The 19,685-nt window shown below is 40.5% G+C and overlaps 2 protein-coding genes across 5 annotated transcripts in view; one reads left to right on the top strand and one right to left on the bottom strand.

Annotated features, from left to right (window-relative positions):
• The first annotated feature begins 1,850 nt into the window (after positions 1-1,850).
• On the top strand, positions 1,851-3,999 carry CRH (corticotropin releasing hormone). The gene is made up of 2 exons (XM_058699724.1): positions 1,851-2,076; positions 2,877-3,999. Exon 2 carries the CDS (start codon positions 2,891-2,893, stop codon positions 3,485-3,487), a length of 597 nt encoding a protein of 198 aa, XP_058555707.1. The 5' UTR covers positions 1,851-2,076; positions 2,877-2,890; the 3' UTR covers positions 3,488-3,999.
• Positions 4,000-4,900: 901 nt separating this feature from the next.
• The window catches only part of TRIM55 (tripartite motif containing 55), a 44,220-nt gene continuing 29,435 nt past the window's right edge, over positions 4,901-19,685 (bottom strand). For 2 of the 4 annotated variants that reach the window (XM_058699715.1, XM_058699719.1), the window contains one exon: positions 4,901-5,931. In XM_058699715.1, coding sequence (XP_058555698.1) covers positions 5,809-5,931 — 123 coding nt within the window. In that variant the 3' untranslated portion in view covers positions 4,901-5,808. The remainder of the gene's footprint in view (positions 5,932-19,685) is intronic. The other 2 variants (XM_058699716.1, XM_058699718.1) reach the window with 1 other exon arrangement.

Genomic DNA, 19,685 nt, shown 5'->3' with positions numbered 1-19,685 from the left:
TCCTAGTTCTTCTGAATGCATTTACCTGAACAATTTCTTCCAAATCTACTTTCAACTCCAGATTGATATCTAAGCTGATTCTGCCAATGGGGACAGTGAAGGGGTCATAAAGGAAAGTAAGCAAAAAAGTCAATATCCATTCAAAGGGGGGGAAAGCCCACAATAACAAAAACCAAGGTTCTGTATGCCCCCTACCAACTTAAAACACTGCTTTCCTATAGAAGCTCAACCATTTTCTATAATTCTGATTTTCTTTTAGCAATCTGCATCCTTCCTAGAAGACACGTTTTTTTGTTCTCTTATGTACATTCCATATAAAAGTACATTCCATAGCACAATGAGCAACTATGGGCTGAATTCTCTGGAAACTGCCATCATTTCTCTTTCTACCTTCCTTTTGTTTCTAAGAGCAGTTGTGAATTAGTATAGACCCAAAATAGGAGTTGAAATATGTATTGCATCATTGTCATGTAGCTACAAAGGAAGCAGCAGAGCTAACCAGAAATGAGCAATGGGAGATTTCTGATAAACAACTCTGATGGTTATCTATAAGCTGAATTAAATCATAGACTCCAGAGTTTGGAATTGCATTTTGAATGGCAAAATTAGAGGTAATTGCCTCCCACTTATATGATAGTGTCAATTTAATGTGGAATTTGAGTATGGTTTTACAGACTTATTCCATTTTGTGTTAGTGCAGAGAACATTTATTTACTTATCAGGCTTCCATGGAGCATGTTTAAATTTGGAAAAATAAATGATTAAAAAAACCAAACAAACAAATACCTGGGTGTCCTGATATGGATGCCATAATGGATGTTGATAGTATTTAGAAGTAAAATGAATGAGATTACCTTTTTACAGAGTCAGTATTCATCAGTGAAAATATGCAAATGATGAATTCAGCGTTGTTATCAGGCAGTTTACGCCTCTCCCAATATAGAACAGGAAGTTAGAATGGATTCTTCTCTCATTGGGTTTTCATCAAGTAGACCAAATGAAGATTGTGTAACTCATGCACCTTTGGCTTGTCCTTTCTCTCTAATTTGGGAACAGAAAAATCAACAATTAATTTTGGATTCTGACAGAGACAAAGGAGGAGCAGTGAGGTTCTGGGGGAATTTAAAATCTTGCTGCATCCCCAACTGACCCTGGTTTGGGCCCCTTCATCATGGAAGCAGCTCCTGCCAATCATTTAAAAGACTTGAGTCTTGTTTCAAGAGACTTATTGGTCTTGCTTCTGCAGACTCACAATTCCTTTATTTACTCTTGGAAAGAAAACGCAGGTAGAAGCTTAAAAGCTGGATGTCCCTGCACTTCCATCTCCTTGTTCATCATCCTTAACCAGGCAGAAAGGTGATGGGACAGTTTGTCTCTAGCAAAAGGATATGTTTAGATGCTGAGGTGTTTCCAGAGACAACTGGTCAAAGAAGTCAGGGGGAGAGAAAAAAGTGGGATCCAGATCCCCTGTAACTGCTTGCTGCTTTCCCCACAGGACTCTGCATTGATAGACCTCCTGTCCCATACTCTTCCCTTCCCCTCTCATTCGATGTCTCTTTTCTGACCCTAAATTTCACCTTTCATAGTAAGAGGTCAGTATGTTTTCATACTTGGGAAATCTCATTCAAGAATTTTTGTCAATGGACAAGTCATAAGAAGCCCTTCCATTTTAGGGCTCGTTGACGTCACCAAGGAGGCGATAAATATCTGTTGATATAATTGGATGTGAGATTCAGTGTTGAGATAGCAAAACTCTGCCCCTCGTTCTCTGGCAGGGCCCTATGATTTATGCAGGAGCAGAGGCAGCACGCAATCGAGCTGTCAAGAGAGCGTCAGCTTATTAGGCAAATGCTGCGTGGTTTCTGAAGAGGGTCGACGCTATAAAATCCCACTCCAGGCTCTGGTGTGGAGAAACTCAGAGCCCAAATCGGGTGAGAGACTGGAGAGAAGGAGAAGAGAAGAAAAAGAGAGTGAAGACAGAAAGGAGAAGAGAAGAAAACCCTTGAAAAAGCCCCGGAGACTTTCCTCTGCAGAGAGGCGGCAGCGCCCCACTCACCTGCAGAAGCACCTCAGAAGGTAGGGAGCGCCTAGACGGAAATGTGCCTCCAACTTTGCATTCCCTGGGCTGCCACGGTGTGCGAGGCCGAGCCAGGTGTCCCGGTGGTGCCGAATGTTGAGTGTGTGCATGTATTTGCTGACTGTGCCTCAAGATTCTGATAGTAACTGGGATGTGTCAAAAGCAAAGTTAGACGGTTGCTAATCGTTTTTCAAACTGCCAGTTACTCGTCACTGGCGGTGTAGACGAGCCCCCACCTCCCCCGCCATCGATCCCGACCCCTGAGAGAAGGACTTCAGGGCTAGGATAGAGAAAGAGGAGGAGGAGGAGGAGGAGGAGGAGGAGGAGGAGGAGGAGGAGGAGGAGGAGGAGGAGGAGGAGGTGGTAGTTCTCATTTGGGAGGACAACGCTGAAACATCCGGAAGGCGGGCGGGTATTTACAGCGGGTGAGATATGAAATTTGTAGATCTTCTCGAGAGCTCGGGGAATCAGTTTTGGGGATCGTTAGAAAGGGGACTCAGAGACCCTTCGAGGGTCTCAGAAGGAGAAGGGTCGCTCCAGCCTGGCGTGGGGCTGAGTTTTGGTGCTGAGCCTTGTAGGCGTCCCCTTTCCTGCCCCGCCCCGCCCCCCAACTCTAGAAGTCCCAGTTCGGGAGCTTCAGCACCGCGGACAGTGCCTGCCCAAACGCCTAAGGCAGGTCTACGGGTGTCAGCGTAGGAAGACCCCCAAGCGCACCTTCCGTTTGAGCTAAACTCTGACCAACTCTTTCTTTCTCTCTTCCCTTCTCTCATTCCGCTCTCCGCCCACCTCTGTGCCGCAGCGAGCGCCCCTAACATGCGGCTGCCGCTTCTCTTGTCCGCGGGCGTCCTGCTGGTGGCTTTCCTGCCCTGCCCGCCATGCAGGGCCCTCCTCAGCCGGGGACCCATCCCGGGCGCCCGGCAGGCCCCTCAGCAGCCCCAGCCCCTGGATTTCTCCCAGCTGCCGCCGCAGCCCCAGCAGCCCCAACAGCCACAGGCTCGGCCCATCCTGCTCCGCATGGGAGAGGAATATTTCCTCCGCCTGGGTAACCTCAACAAGAGCCCCGCTGCTCCCCTCTTGCCCGCCTCTTCACCTGTCTCTGGCGGCAGCAGCAGCCGCCTTTCACCGGACGAAGCGGCCGCCAACTTTTTCCGAGCGTTGCTGCAGCAGCTGCCGCTGCCCCGGCGCCCGCTCCCGCTCGACAGCCCCGCAGGTCCGGCTGAGCACGAAGCCGAGAACGCCCTCGGCAGCCGCCAGGAGACACTCGAGAGGCAGAGGCGATCCGACGAACCTCCCATCTCGCTGGATCTCACCTTCCACCTCCTCCGACAAGTCTTGGAAATGGCCAGGGCTGAGCAGTTAGCGCAGCAAGCTCACAGCAACAGGAAACTGATGGAGATTATTGGGAAATAAAACTGTGCGTTTGGCCGAAAGGATGCAGTATTTAGCACGCAAAAAAATAATAGAAAAAATCAAATACAGTATTCTGTACCATAGCGTTGCTCTGATCCCATTTGTTTATTTTTTTTTTTATAGCTTGAAGCCTAGACGATGTATAGCAAGAGAGTCTATACTCCTTAATTAGCATGCACAAAGTGTATTCACACACAGTAACAGCAGCAAAATGTTATTTGTATTGTCTACTTTTAGTTTCCATTTCCAGGTGTCTTTAATGGTGTTTAGAAAGTATGGACCCAGAATGAAATGTTTTGAAGCAGGCAGAAGTCACTCAATTTATTTTGTTGTGGTCTGAGCCAAAGAGAGTGTCATTCTCTTGGATAGGTGAAACAAAATCTGTAAGCTCTTTGAATCAACCTTTCCTTGTAAACGTTTCAGTAATAAAAACATCTTACCAATCATTGGTCAATTTGGTTGTGTAAGAGAATGTCGAATATTTATATTTTTAATAAAAGCTGCAAAGGTAATCATGACTTTATTTTTCCTTTTCAGTATTCATAGGAGTAAAACTTCCAGCCCCTGGCTTCCTTCGACCTGATAGCAGCACAAGAAGTGCTGAAAACTCTTTGCATTAATTTCCTACTAAAAATACAAACATATGTCAAGTGGCTTACACAGATAGTGCAGTCGCCTTGGACTCATCTGTGTACCTCAGGTTACTCCTCTGAGGTTAAGTTAAATAATTTGGGAAGTTGCTTCCAGCTCTAAGACTTGGTAGTTCTATGAATGGTAGATCAATTCATAATAGAAATAACATTTAATCCTGATTAACTATAAGATGTTAAATAATTGGAAAGGGCAGGGAAGGAGGAAAGGAAAAGAGAAATGTTGAGGCAGGGCATTCCTCCAAACTCTAGGGCCAACATGCTGTCTTTTTTTTTTTTTTTTTTTTTTTTTTTTTTTGTATGAGAAAGTCTCACTTTATGAAGCTACTACATTAGCACCATAAAATATACTTCTTCTATGCTGTTTGCCAGTGCCTACTTCTAATAGGAGAAACTCAATAGTTTCTACACTTAAATATAATGCTGTGAAATGGCACTTGGGAAACTTTTTATATAAAAAGTATTTTGACTTTAATAACTTCACAAGTGTGCTTCTCATTTATGTCTATACCAATCTTAGTTTAATTCTTAAGGATACAAATTATCTCTAGCATTTCTAAAATGGAACAGGTGCAGCCAACTAGTTTTATAATGCATTTATCTTTGGTAGTTGAGTTACAACTTACAGAAATTCAATTGAATGTTTAATACTTCAAAATTAATTTGGATGTCTGTAGATGCTTCTTCCCGTGGGATCCCTTAAATACACTTGACTGATGTATTAATAAGATAACATGAAACACTGAATAAGTCATTATAAGACTAAGTTGTTAAAAACAGCATTTATTTAAGAGTTCATACAGAATAAAGTTATACTTATGTTTTGAAAGAGGCATCGTGGTGGGACAAATAAAGCATGATTTAAATATACATGTATTTTATATGTGTATTGTATGTGTACATATATTTAAATACATGCAGTTATTCTATAGTTCACCAGGTTGGTGCCTCAGTAGATACATAAGGAAAGTAGACAATTGCTGATGGAAATTCTTTTTCAATTTAATTGCTTGATATCTGCACATCTAACTAAGATTAGAAAAATGTCACAAGAAATGTCCCAGGCCTTCAGCCTTCTGGACTATGGAAATATCACCAGAGTTAAAGAACATTTCTGGATATATGAGTGACATCTGTTATGGAAATGAGGAAACCTTTGTAAAATGTTTCATATCTTTGGTCAATGATTTACCTTTTGTCCATATATTGATAAATCAGTCACTTCTGAATTAACACTGAATTTCACTGACCAACTGCACGGTTAAAGAAGAAAGAATAAGAGCTACTATGATATAATAACAAAAGGCAATGCCTATTAGAGACAAGAGTGTAGTGTATACTTTTTCAACACTTGCCACTTGTTACAGACACACGCACACATATCATCACACCTACATACTCTTTATAGTGTTTCCCACACAATAAAAGATTTTCATAAGGTCAAGTTTCTTTTTTCCAATGCTTTCAGCAACTATGTTTTTCAAAATTGTTTTCCCTCTGGAAAGTCATCTGGAATTAAAGGGGTTTTTGTTTTGTTTTGGTTTGGTTTTTTTGCAGAAATCCTGTTCAGAGGTCCCTTTCATCACCTGCATTGTATTAATTTCATCTAGGTTCCCTGCTGCCAGTGTGCATCTCAGCCAGGCAGACAGAGGGCAACAGTTGGAATGAACATCATTCATTCAGGGAGTTCAACCAGGAAAAGGAGAAGACGTGGCGAGCTGGCTCAGAATCAGCTCCATTCCCACTCCCCGAAGCTGCAGCCTGTACCTGGAGGGGAGGGTCCTCAAATCCAGTCTGCAATAGAAGAAAATCTGAATCAGAGGAAGAAGAGCCTAGTCCTTTTGGGTTCGTCCAGTCACTTTTCTACTTAGGAGAAAGGATAATAATAATAATTATTATATAGGACATAATTATTATTAGGGATAGAAAGCAAGCTCAGGCCCTCTTGGCTATGGCCAAGAGTCCTGAAAGTAATTCACGCTCATGATCCAAAAAGGGGCAGCAATAATGCATGCAGTGGAGGGAAATTCTTTTTTTTTTTTTTAAAGTCCACTTAATACATAATTTACTGAGGTAAAAGTGGCATTGAACTAATAGGAATTTGGATTTAGAAATGTCTGCAGCATACAACATGATGGCTATAGTTAACACTGCTGTATGACATATTTGAAAGTTGTTAAGAGAGTAGATCCTAAGAGTTCTCCTCACAAGGGAAAAACCACAAAGGAAAAAAACATTTTTTTTGCTTTTTGGCACCTCTATGAGATGATGGATGTTAACTAAACTTTTGGTGGTAATCATTTCATAATATATGTAAGTCAAATTATTTATACCGTAAATTTATACAGTGCTGTATATTACATATGTAAATAGTATAATTTTTGCAATGCTGCAGACTTAGTTTTGAGCAAATCATGAATGAAAGGACTTTTTTCTCTAGGTAATAAAATCTAATAACATAAAATTTTATTTTTTATATAGCCATCTCTTTAAAAGGTACCTATCTTTTATAGATACCAGACAGATACAGCTGTGATTTTTGAAGTAATTGATCAATCTAACCGTGTAGGTGAAATTTATTTCTGTTGTTTTGAGCTTAAAAAATAACAATGAAATGGGGAACAATTATAAAGCAGTCTTGCTGAAATGCAATATGATGTATAAACTCAAACTCTGTACGTTTAAAAGTACTCTGACAAACACAGTTCTTCCTAGAACTACTGAAGATGGGCTAATATATTCTGATGACTTCACTGGTAAAATTATCCCACTGGGTTAGAATGCCACTGATTTCAAAGCAATGAGGTAGGCACATGCATTCAACTCCGAAGCCCTGAGTGATTTTATGAAGCTGCTACATGAATGGACACTAGCTGGCATGACAAAGCAGAACTTAGGTAAGTATAGTGTTTTGTTGCTATTAAAATAGTTTTGAGTGAAAAATGAGTACTTTTCCTACACCTTCTCAGATTTTACCCTAAATATAAGTTTGGGGATAATGTTTCAAGTTTAATAAATTTGTCCCAGGTCCTTGAGATTATCCTTCCCACTGCCATGTTGTTCCTCAATAGAAAGTTTCAAAGGGCCGGGGTGCCTGGGTGGCTCAGTCAGTTAAGTGTCCAACTTTGGCTCAGGTCAGGATCTCAAGGTTCCTGAGTTCCAGCTCCACATGGGACTCTGTGCTATTAGTACAGAGCCTGCTTCAGATCCTCTGTCCTCCCCTCCCCCCACTCTCTGTCCCTTCCCTGCTCTCTCTCTCTCAAAAATAAATAAACATTTTTTTTAAAAAAAGAAAGTTTAAAAGGGCCATGAAATCATATTAGATACAGTAGAATAAAACTTATGCATGTAGTTTTCCATGAAGGAATAGTTGACACGTCAAATGAAATTGGACTATTGAACAAAGGCTGCTATTATGTTATTAGATTCTGTTGGTAATAAGTTAGATACCTCAGTGTCCTTCAAGTTGATGTGGAAAAAACAACATCCAGACAGAATTCTGTGCCTATTTACGTACCTCAAACTCTTCTCTTCCCTACCGTAGTCACCTTACTCTAATCCTAAAAACAAAAAGCCCATACCAAACTAAAACAAAACCAACAAACAACAACAACAACAACAACAACAAAAACCCAAACCAAATGATCTGGGCATATCAATTGTTCTGTAAAAGATCAGATGATTTCTAAGCATCCTTTAGGTGTGAATACTGAATTTTGCCTAAACAGACCATCAGTGTTCATGTTGTAGCCTCTTCCTTGAAAGCAATCCTGAATCTAGAGGAATCTTCCATGACAGCTGTTCTGAAATATCTAAAGGGCAAAACTAGTTGGGTAAGGTATTTTCTGTAGAGGGATATAATCTTTGCAAAATTTCTGGTAGCTAACAAACCATTTGGTACTGCTTTGGGATTTGTATGTATTTTTATACTTTTCTGCACTTGAGATTAAAATCTATCTTCCATTTAAACCGTTCTACCTGTTACTACCTAACAACCTTCAAAACTTGGTACCACATAGTTTGGTTTGTTGCTTTTACATCCCCATGTTTTCATGCAGTTAGTAGATTTTCCTCTAAACAATATGGACAGATGATACCTGTCAGAGAAGAAAGGCCAGTGTCAGAGTGGGTGCCAAAAGCAGAGATTTATCCTGAGTATTTTTAGATGATTATACCATCCCCTCGGTCTTGTTTATGTAAACTTGAGGACCCACCAACCATCTCAGCAAAGTTCTGTGCCAAAAGGTTTAGCCTGGTTTTGATTCCCAGACTAACCACTTCCTAGCTGTATGACTTGGACAAGTCAGTCAACCTCTCTAAGCCCTTAGTGTTTTCTTTTGTAAAACAGAAACGAGACCCTATCTCACAAGGCTGTCGTAAGTACTGAATAAATAAATACACCCAAAGCACTTTGTACATACTTCACTTACATTAAGTGCTTTAAAAATGTGTTTCCTTCCTTCCTTCCTTACTCCCTCCCCCCTTTCTTTCTTCCTTCCTCTCATCCTCCCTCCCTCCCTCCTTTCTTCCTTTTTTCTTACATTAGTAGAGCCTCCTCTACCATGCAGAATTGCCTGGGACTTCTTATGAGGAACTATACACAGCAGTAGTGACCGTCAGTAAGGAAAGACAATTATATTTGCAATGCTCATCTTTTCAGAATTGGATATTATTTATAGGATTTAATTCCTGTGGCATATTGTAATCATGATTACCTATAACCCTGTTGTGTATCTCCAAGTGGCCTAACACTATATATGGCTCTCTCCTAAAGGAAGAATGAATTAAAGATTTAGAAACCTTCTTTCTGTAAGTACAGCCTATTAAATCATAAGCAGACGTTTTTCCTATAGCCTTCCTCAAATGTAATTGTATATGTGTATTCCTTTAAATAGTTTTCCAAATGCTGGTTCTCCTCCATACAGGAAATGCTATTTCTTAGGAATATAGATGTTCTTTGAAGCCAAACAAAGGACAGAAAATGACAAGCACTGAACTTCTCTCTGCTTTTGAGCATGTCCTGCACTTCAGTTTACTTTGAGATGTATAAAAAGATGAATAAATGATTATTAGTCTTATATTATTTCTAAATATTACACATTTTCCTGAGGTGACCCAACTTACAAGCATCATTTAACACTGGGCCGTATCACTATGAGTTTGATACTCATAGTTTTAGTCATAAATTTGAGAAATGAGTTTTAGTCATAAAATAAAAGCAGGAAGTGGAATAGGGAGGCAGCATTTCCCCCTGTCTCAACCATGAAATGCAATTTAGTCAAGATCCACAAAAGACTATAGAAGGGAGTGGCATACCTTTGCTCAGGGAAAGACTATTTTTCTTAGATGAACTTGATTAAGAATGCTGGATATTCATGAACCCAACCTACTCAGAAACAGAATCTTGAATTTCTTCCCTGTTACTACCAAGTGTTTTGTGAGAGAAAAAAAATTAATGTCAGATTATAGTATGAGGGTTTTACTCCATAGATGAGTAGGGTCATAGATGAGAGGTTCTTCCACCAAGAACTGCATAATGTACTGGCATCATCCCTGACAAGTTAGGTCATCTAGAATCATTTCTTGTTGATGGGGATTGAGGAACATGCATTCTGTCAGAGGTTTGCAGACATCTGTCTTTGTGCACAGGACAGTTCCAGATTATGGACAGTGTTTACTTGGTCTGAACTGTGTGGCTGAGTGGTGTTCTGACAAAAACTTCAATTAGTTGCAAACATTAAAAAATCAGGACCAAGGGTGCTTGGGTGGCTCAGCCAATTAAGCATCTGACTCTTGGTTTCAGCTCAGGTCATGATCTCACAGTTTGTGAGTTCAAGTCCCATATCGGGCCATGCACTGACAGCACAGAGCCTGCTTGGGATTCTCTCTCTTCATCTCTCTCTGTCCCTCCCCTGCTTGTTCGTTCTCTCTCTCTCTCTCTCTCTCTCTCAATAAATAAATAAACATTAAAAAAATCAGGAGCAAGGATGTAGAGAAATAGAAGCTCTTGTGCACCGTTGGTAGGAATGTAAAATGGTACAGCTGCTGTGGAAAACAGTGTGACAGTCCCTCAAAAAATTAAACATAGGATTACCATATGATCTAGCAATTCTTCCACTTTGGGGTGTACACCCAAAAGAGTTGAAAACAGAGACACACAGATATTTGCATACCTATGTTCATAGAAGCAATATTCACAATGGCCAAGAGATGGAAGGAAGCAACCCATGTGTTCATCAGTGGGTGAATGGATAAACAAAATGTGGCATTTGCATTTAATAGAATATTATTCAGCGTTAGAAAGGAAGGAAATTCTGACACATGGTACAACATGGATGAACCTTGAGGACATTATGCTAAGTGAAATAAGCCAGTCACAAAACAACAAATTCTTTGTGATTCCACTTACAGAATATAAGAAGTATCTAGAGTAGTCAAATTCATGAGAACAGAAAGTAGAACGGAGGTTGCCAGGGGCTGGGGGAAGGGGGGCAATGGGGAGTTGTTTTTTAATGGGTACAAGAGTTTAAGTTTTGCAAGATGAAAAAATTCTGGAGATTGGTTGCATAGCAATGTGAATATACTGAACACTTGAATTGTATGCTTACAAATGGTTAGGATGGTAATTTTTATGTTATGTGAGTTTTAAATTAAAAATTAAAAAAAAATAGGAGACTTCACATTAAAATCTGGATTTGCAGGTTCTCTTGACAAAGAAGAAATGTAGCAATCCAGAACCTACATGGAGAGCTGAGCAGCCCTGTCCCTACAAATTGGGTATGCTCCCTCTATCTCCTGATTTCCATCATGCCCACCACTCCATTTTCCCTCCTCTGCTGCAAGGCTGGTTTCGGTGGCCATTTTTCATTTATAGTTGCTATGCTCAGAATTAAGAGGAAAGCAAACTATAGCTTGTATTTATGCTTTTATTAACATTTTTCTTTTACCTGGCTTGCTTTTTCATTAATGTTACCTTTTTGGTCTCTATGGGCACACAATCTTGTTGCTGTTAACCAAAGGGTAGGCTAGTTTTTAGTAGGAAAGTGTCAAAGAAAAGAGAGAAATGATCAATGGGGTCTTTGGCTTGATTTTTATGCTAAATGTAATGATTTGTTTTTTAAGCCAACATGCTTCTTTTGGCAAGATTCTTGACAATTAAAGCATGAAACTGCCTTTAGTGCTCAGTTGAAGCCAGATGTGTCCTTGGGCACTTAGCATAGGGATATAACTGGGTGCAGTTTCGTGAACATGCTCTTATTTTGGTGTGGGGGCAATACTAGCAGCAGCCCCCTCTACTAAATGCATCCTGCACCACATGATTCACTGACTGAACAAAACTAAACAGATGCTTTCCTGATATTCACTCTGGCACAAGTCTGGGTAGCCACGTTTAGGAGGGAAAATATTTTTTTAGCTGGCCTAAAGTAAAAGAGGGAGCTCTTTGACCAGTAACCAATGCCCTCAGGCCTCCTCTAAGCTTCCCAGGGGTTCCATGAGGTGCCAGCATCTGCCTTTCCCCAAATGATCATTCTCTACTCCACCCATGATCCTGATCCGTTATCATTTACCTGCCTGTTCCAGTTCCTCAGCTTATCCAGGTGATAGTAATTTATCTGATAAACTGAAGTACAGCTAAGACATTAATGGATGATGATGGCTTCATGTACACCCCTGCCACACATAGCATGGAAATGTCCATGTCTTATCCTGAGGGATAACTGTGGTGGACATGGGAGCCGCTATGCCAGGCCATTGAAATGATATTGGGGGCAGTGAGGACATTTGTGTCCAGGCCTCCACACTTGGGCTCCATTTGCTCTCTGCCACTATGAGTGCCAATCACAAATTCCACCTGACAGAAGGATCTGGTTATTACTACCTGTTAAATGCCAGTCTTTCTTGGCCAATTCAAGAAGACCCTTGCACATTTATAATTACACTCACTTGCCTTAAAGGAATGTGGATAGAAGGGGTAAAACTAGACCTGAGGCTGCTGAATGGGCAACCATCCTGTCTCTACCCTGAACCTGCTAGGCTAGGTTAGAGGCTCAAAGCCAGATGCTAGAAACAGGTGTGAATAGGATTGCTGAGGTCTTGCTTAGAAACCTTATTCAGAAAGACTAAACTCAAGCACTGGCCTGCCCCCTACAAAGCATTCCTGAACCACAGGCCCTTGGATAGCTTAAGCATTATGGATTCCAGCCTGGAAAAGAGAATGCAACCAAAAGCCTGAGCCAGGCAGCAGTGTCTGAAGAATAAGTGAGGCATGGTCTGTAATTCCCAGCTGAGGGTCTAAGCCCTGGAAGTTCTGCCGGGCAGGTCTTCCATTGTGGGCATTTCTTTCACAGGAATACAGACATTTCTGCTTCGTGATGGAGCAACTGGGATACATGAGGAAGCACAGAGCTGTGTAAATATAGCACACTCTCCATGAGTGCTAGAGGAAGAAGAAAAGAGGTTAGAAAGAAAACACCCACTGAAAAGCGTTTTGTTGTTGTTGGGAGTCTGCCACTGTATACACTAAGTAAAGAAATGGGGGGAGGGAATTGATTTGGGGGCTTCATTGTCACTAACTGCTTCCTTTTTGCTGAGGTAAGACCAGAAACCAGAGTAATTTCCTCAGGCCTATGAGACAAGAAGAAATTAACCTCACTCGTTTTTTCTTAACCCAGAGTCAGATTCATGGTGTATACTGTTTGGTGTGTTTTGAAACATGGTTTAGGCATTGATGAGGTCAATGGATGGGGTGGGGAGCAGGAAGAAGCTAAAACATTGGTATCACAGCCTGGCACAAACTTAAAGCCAGCATTCTTCTCAGATATGGACCTGCCGATTATGTGTTCAATATAGAGTGTGTGTTCTCACCCTTTCTGACAGAACTGAATTACAAAGAGCTGCTGGTTAGATCATTAATTCCTGCCTTGTGTTAGATAAATAGGCCAAACAGGCTGTCTTCAAGAGCAATGGGAGGTTGATAGTATTATTATGCCCAATTTATGGACGAGAAATCTCAGGCTCAGGAAGGTTGAGGAACTTGCTCAAAGTAACTCTAATGAGAGAGCTGAGGGTTATTAATATAAATGACTACAAATCCAAAGAACAAAGCTAGAGCTGTTGAGCATGTGAGACTCAAGGGAGGGGCCAGCTCCACCCTTGGAAGTCAGACTGAGAGCCAGCAGTAGCACAGGTGCAACTAAGGGACTGGAGTGCTGTCACTGCAAGGGTCAGCCACAGTCCTGCAAGCAGTGGAGGCCTAGACACGTCCTCTCTCTGCCCCGTGAGGCTGTGCCGATGCGCCAAGAGTGCTCAGTCAAAGCAGGGGAGCCCTTCGTCACACTATTTTTGCCTCAGTCATCAATCACCCCGGGTAAAGTGGGGATTCACTCACGTTTCCTAGATGCGGGCTTGGCGAACAGTATACTGCACACGCGCACTCTGTGCCATGGCTGAGGGCAGCAGATCACTGGGCCCTAAGCTCCAGCTGCTCTGTGACCTTGAGCAAGTCACTCCTCCTCTGTGGTCCTCCACTGTAAAATGCACAAGTTTAACAATTCCTACTTTACAAGACTGTCCTGAGGTATTACTGAGAGGACCTCTGTGAAAGACTAAATGATAGAGTCATGTACACACATTGGTTACAGTCTTGCCACGCGGCATTGGTTTTTCAGATGCATTAACGATGGTGGATGAATTCCCTGCTTTGTGGGTTGCACTGGGGGAAAAGACATTTTTCATGGAATCCACTGAGATATGTAAATAAAGACAGAAAAAATCCACAGGATGTACAACACTAACAAGGGTCTTAAGGTTAAATCCGAATAATAAACAGTTTTCAAACACAGGAAGCAAAACTCAACTAGCTGTGTCATAACAACTCCCCCAGAGAGCTCTCCCTGGTGCCTGCGTGACTGTTTTCATGGAATTGTGGAGCTGCAGGTACAGGTTGCCAGGGGGGATGAATTCATTACACCCCTCACAAACAATTTATATTATATTTCCCTCTTTAAAATGGATACATCCATTTTAGCTTCCTATTAAAGTAACCTTTACTAAGGATGCTATTTGATCCTGAGAAATACAGCCTACAGTTTTAGTGTAGGGTTTGTTTGTGGTTTTTTTGTCCGTCTAGAAAAGCCCCCAAATTGACAGTGATTAGAATGTCACTTTCCCAACAGGAAAAAAAAAAAAAAAAAAAAAAGCCAGAGAAAGAATTGCGGTTGTAGGATACAAATGAAAAAGCATTAATAATGTTTATGTAATGGTCTCTCCTATAGCTTGCTCTCTCCTATAGTTTTTTTTTAAATGTAAAATGACTGCATTTTATTATCATAACTTCTTATAATTGCCAGGTTTATTAAGTCCTGGATAGTGTTATGCAGTAAATGTAGGCCAGTCCTGAGCACTGATTAATTTTCTATTTTTACCAAGCTTAAATTCCAGCACAGTCAGGGCGCTGGTATATCAGCGATTTGTAAGCTCCAATCTCCTAATTTGTAAAACACAAGCAGTCACTCTCAGCAGGGATTTCTGTTTGAAAATAATTTGACACCTTGAATCCCTCAATTAAATTGAGAGAACATAGTTAAATTTTCATTCATTTCAGTTTGTTTTGGAAAATTAAATAGATCATTTCAAAGAATACAGGACCTATAGTCACACTCATGGGAAATCATGCTCTTAGTCTCCTGCTTTATTTTTAAAAATGCTCTATAATACTTTGTGAGATTAATCTCACTCAGAAAAGCAGCTTTTCAGCCCTTTAGCCTCCAACATCTCTCACCTCTCAGTCTCAAGTGGCAAGTAGAGCTTGCCCCTGAAATCAGGATGAATGGTTTGATCTCAGAGGTCATTTGTGTGAAAATGATTTTATCTTTTGGCCTGTGATACCTATGGAGACCCAGGGCTCCACCTGGCTGCTTTTCTTTGGAACTCTAGCCTAGTGTTCATCCTGGTTTAGGAAAATATGAATATTTTCAAGGAGACTGAATTTTGGGATGATGAGAAATTTGATAAGGTCTCAAATCGGGGGACACATGTATTGGTTTCTGAGAACCTAGGAAATAAACCCTTCAAGAAGGGAAAAGACTCTCTGCTAGTCACTGCCTGTCTTTTTAACCATTTAAACCATAGATTTTTTTTTCTTCACTCTTCTCTCTTTCTTCCTTCCTTCTCTCCTTTCCTATTTTTCTCCTTTCTCTCCATTTCTTTTCCTTTCCTTTCCTTTTTTTTCTCTCCTCTCCTTTCCTCTCCTCTTCTTTCTCTTTCCTTTCTTCCTTCCTTTCCCCTCCCCCATTCTCTCTCTCTCTCATGAAATGTTTTTTTTTTTTTTTTAATTTATTTATTTTTTTTATTTTCCTCTGGGAGCACCTTTGTAACCTCATAGGACAACATTTATAGTGCCTGGGTTCGGAACTAAGATGGTATGGGCTGGTGTTCCTTGGTGACACTTTCCCACTGGCCTTGACTTCCACACATCCCTTTTGCTATTTTTGAGTGAAGAGCTCAAATGTGTAGGGGGCCATTGTGGTTCTGATGTTCTGTGTCTGAGCTCATGATACTCTAGATAGGAAGAATCTGGAAACCCTTGTACCATGTACACCTGCTTGTTAACACTTGGCTTGGGAATCTTGGACTTCTTAGCAAGAAGACAGCTTGGTGCTGGAAGTCCTTGGCCCATGACAGGGTGGCCTCTGCAGTTCTGTAAAATCTGGTTTAGGTAAGATAAGGAGTGAATTAGGGCATAAGTGTGTCATGAAAATATACAGAGACATTAGCTTATAGAGCAATTTGTATCAGAACTAAAAATAGGGGACCACAGACCAGTGACGACTAGTCATTGAATCATTAAGCTCAGCTTAGTCACTTAAAATCATTAGGTACCTCAGCTATCTCAGCTCTTGCTATGCTTGGCCCCGGGCATGGCTAGGTGAGGAAGGGGAGACAGGATTGTTGGTTTTGGGCTATGAGGCCTTCCCCATTGCCAGACACTTGGAACATCTTAAAGATTATCAACACCTTTCTCCTCCAGGCTCTCCCCACCTGCCTTCTAACTTTGCTAAGCTACTTTAAAAGATAGTACATGTGTATAAGGACCTTCTTTATACCCATTAAAGCAGGTACACACACACACACACACACACACACACACGAGATAGAAAAGGACTTTGTTTTGTTTAACACTTATCTTGGGATATATTCTTTAAGAAAATGTAACAATGCTAAATGTGAATGCACCTAAACAAAACTTCAAAATGCATGAGGCAAAAGTGATAGAATTGCAACAGTAAATAGACAAACCCACACTTATAATCAGAGACCTCAAACTTCCTCTCTCAGTAATTGATGAAACAAGTCAACAGAAAATCAATAAGGATATCAGAGACTTGATCAACTGACCTAATTGACCTTTATAGAACATTCATCTAAACAAATACTATGTTTTCAAAAGTGCACTTGGAACATTCACCAAGATAGATCATATTCTGGGCCATAAAACCTTAAGCTTCTTAAATTTAAATCTTAAATTTAAAAGGACTGAGATCATATAAAGAGTATTGTCTCTACACAACAGTATCAAACCAGAAATCAAACAGAAGGATGTCTGGAAAAATCTCCAAATATCTAGAAAATAAACACTACTCATCTAAATAACTCATGGGTCAAAGAACAAATCCCAAGGTAAATTAGAAAATATTTTGAATTAAATGAAAATATAACATATCAATCTTGTGAGATGCAGCTAAAACAGTGATTAGAAGAAAATTTATAGCATTAAATGCTTGTATTAGAAAATAAGAAAGATTTCAAATCAATAACTTAAGTTTTCACCCTAAGAAACTAGGAAGAGAAGAGAAAATCAAATTGAAAGTAAGCATAAGGGTGAAAATAATAAAGAGCAGAAATGAATGAAATAGAAAATAGATTTTAAAAAAAGTAGGGAAAGCCAATAAAGCCAAATAAAACCAATAAAGCAGAGAACTTACATTACCTGATTTAATTTTTTTTTTGTTTATTTATTTTTGAGAGAGAGAGAGAGTATGCAAGGAGGGGAGGAGCAGAGAGAGGGAGACACAGAATTGAAGCAGGCTCCAGGCTCTGAGCTGTCAGCATAGAGCTCAAACTCACAAACTGCGAGATCATGACCTGAGCTGAAGTTGGACACTTAACAGACTGAGCCACCCCAGCACCCCTTACATTACCCGATTCAGAGACTTCTATAAAGCTGTAATAATCAAGACAGTGTGGTATTGGTAGAGAGACGAAGATACAGATTAATGGTTCAAAACAGATGGTCTACAAGTAGAACTGAGCATATATGGTCATTTGAATTTCTATGAATCATCAAGGTAGTTCACTGGGGAGAAAAGATAGCCTTTTTAATAAATAGTGCTGGAATAAACAAATATCTATAGAAAATAAGCAAACAAGATCCAAAACCTTGATCCTTATCTCACAATACAAAAATTAACTTAAAATTATCTTAGACCTAAGAGCTGAAACTATAAAAATTCTAGAAGAAAATGTGAGAGAAATCCTTGTGGTTTTTAAGTTAAACAAAGATTTCTTAAAACACAAAGCATAAAGGGGAAAATGAACAATTGAACTTTATCAAAACTAAAAATGTTTGTTCTTCAAAATACACTTAAGAACATGAAAAGGCAAGCCATAGACTGGGAGAAAATATTTGCAAAACATGTCTGATAAGGGAGTTTTATGCAAAATAACATAAAGAACTTCTACAACTCTCTAATAAGATAAGCAACCCAAAGAAAGTGGGCAAATACTTCATCAAAGAAAATATTAAAATGACTTAGAAGCACATGAAAAGATGCTAAGCATCATTAGTCATTGGGAAAATGGCAAATTAAAACTATGTACCATATATATCCATTAGAATGGCTACCAAGTAAAAGATTGACACAGTTACCAACTGGGATGCAGGGAGGGGATTAACTGCAAAGGCATATGAGGGCACTTTGGGGAGAGATGGAAATATTCTACATCTTAATGTGGTAGTGGCTATCTAAGGCTACATATTTGTCAAAAGCGATTGTACTGTGGTAACACTTAAAATCAGTAAATTTTTAAACCACGTATCTTCCATCTCTTCATACATGTAGTATTCTGTTACTTCCTGTATATCCTAATAATTTGCTATACTGGGCAGTGAGGGCTGTAAGTGCCTTTAGATGGACTTCAGAGTTGAACCATCATAGGTTTTATGGAGTTTACGACATCGAAGGGGATAAGTGTAGGTGTGGAAACATTCAGCCAAAGGGGTGCCTAGGAAGAGATTTAGAAAACAGTTTGGGAAATGGACATTTATATAAGAGCTTCAAGGCAAGACATATTTTGAGAAATGCACTGGGCTATTTCACTGAGAACTTGTTATTATTGTCACTCAGCATGGTTTGTGTCAGGCCTGAGTCCATAACCCTCCCAATGAAAACATCCTGAAACAATTTATAAAGTTCTCAGTACTAAATTTCTCACTCTCTAATGTGTAAATAGATGAATCTTTTCATTGAGTAGTTGCTTCCTTTTCTCAGTGGGAAGATGAAAGTAAATAAAAGTAAATGCCCAGAGTCAGTGCAGAGAAGCAGCGGGATGGGAACCTAAGTCCTTTTTACTAACTTTAACTTCATTGATCTTTCCAGTGCCCAACACTTAGCAGAATTTCTACCCAACTTGTTTGTCTGTTTTCAGGCTTGAGAAACAGAATGTGAAAAGTAGATATTCTATTCTTAAAAAAACAAATAGTTATAATATAGTAAAACCTTTAGGTTCTCTTATAATTGTAACTTCAGAGTCTGGTGAAATATATGAGTTGTGGTTCTCTATAGAGACAGAAATCATAGAGATTTTTTTTTTATTTTTTTTTCAACGTTTTTTATTTATTTTTGGGACAGAGACAGAGCATGAACGGGGGAGGGGCAGAGAGAGAGGGAGACACAGAATCGGAAACAGGCTCCAGGCTCCCGAGCCATCAGCCCAGAGCCTGACGCGGGGCTCGAACTCACGGACTGCGAGATCGTGACCTGGCTGAAGTCGGACGCTTAACCGACTGCGCCACCCAGGCGCCCCAATCATAATGTGAAAGTCCCTATCTCCAAAGCAAGTGACTCTCACTGGGATGTGGTGGTGGGGGGAGGGGGGGAATAGGAGGTCCTGTGACCTTGATTGAGGCAGCTGCCAGGTTAATCCACCAAATAGGAAGACATTTCTCTGGAAAGTCTTGTGCCCTGAACAGCTCCCATTAAACAGCTTGGACAAATTCTTCCACACAAGGCTGCTAACCCTCATTAGGAAGGGAGGAAGGGGAACAGGGGGTATCTTTCACTGTTGCTGCTCCCACTTCTAGAAAAATCACACTGCCACATGTATTCCCGATAAAATACTTAATTGTCCGTGGGTATCGATGATGGGAGTGGTCCCTGTGTTAACACCCGGGTGTAATTTGCATGAAAGTTGTGTAGGAAGAGGAAGGGCAATGGAGGGAAGCAGATTGGACCCAGAAATGGCCACAACAAGGCATGCCTGGGAGAAGA

Source organism: Neofelis nebulosa, chromosome 14 (assembly GCF_028018385.1).
Source record: "Neofelis nebulosa isolate mNeoNeb1 chromosome 14, mNeoNeb1.pri, whole genome shotgun sequence".
NCBI classification, from domain to species: domain Eukaryota; kingdom Metazoa; phylum Chordata; class Mammalia; order Carnivora; family Felidae; genus Neofelis; species Neofelis nebulosa.
The sequence above is the reverse complement of the archived record's forward strand: the minus strand, read 5'-3'. Positions and strand labels throughout refer to the sequence as shown.

What these genes read in the sequence shown, in the direction of transcription:
- CRH (XM_058699724.1), top strand. Translation starts at nt 2,891, where the DNA reads ATGCGGCTGCCGCTTCTCTTGTCCGCGGGCGTCCTGCTGGTGGCTTTC.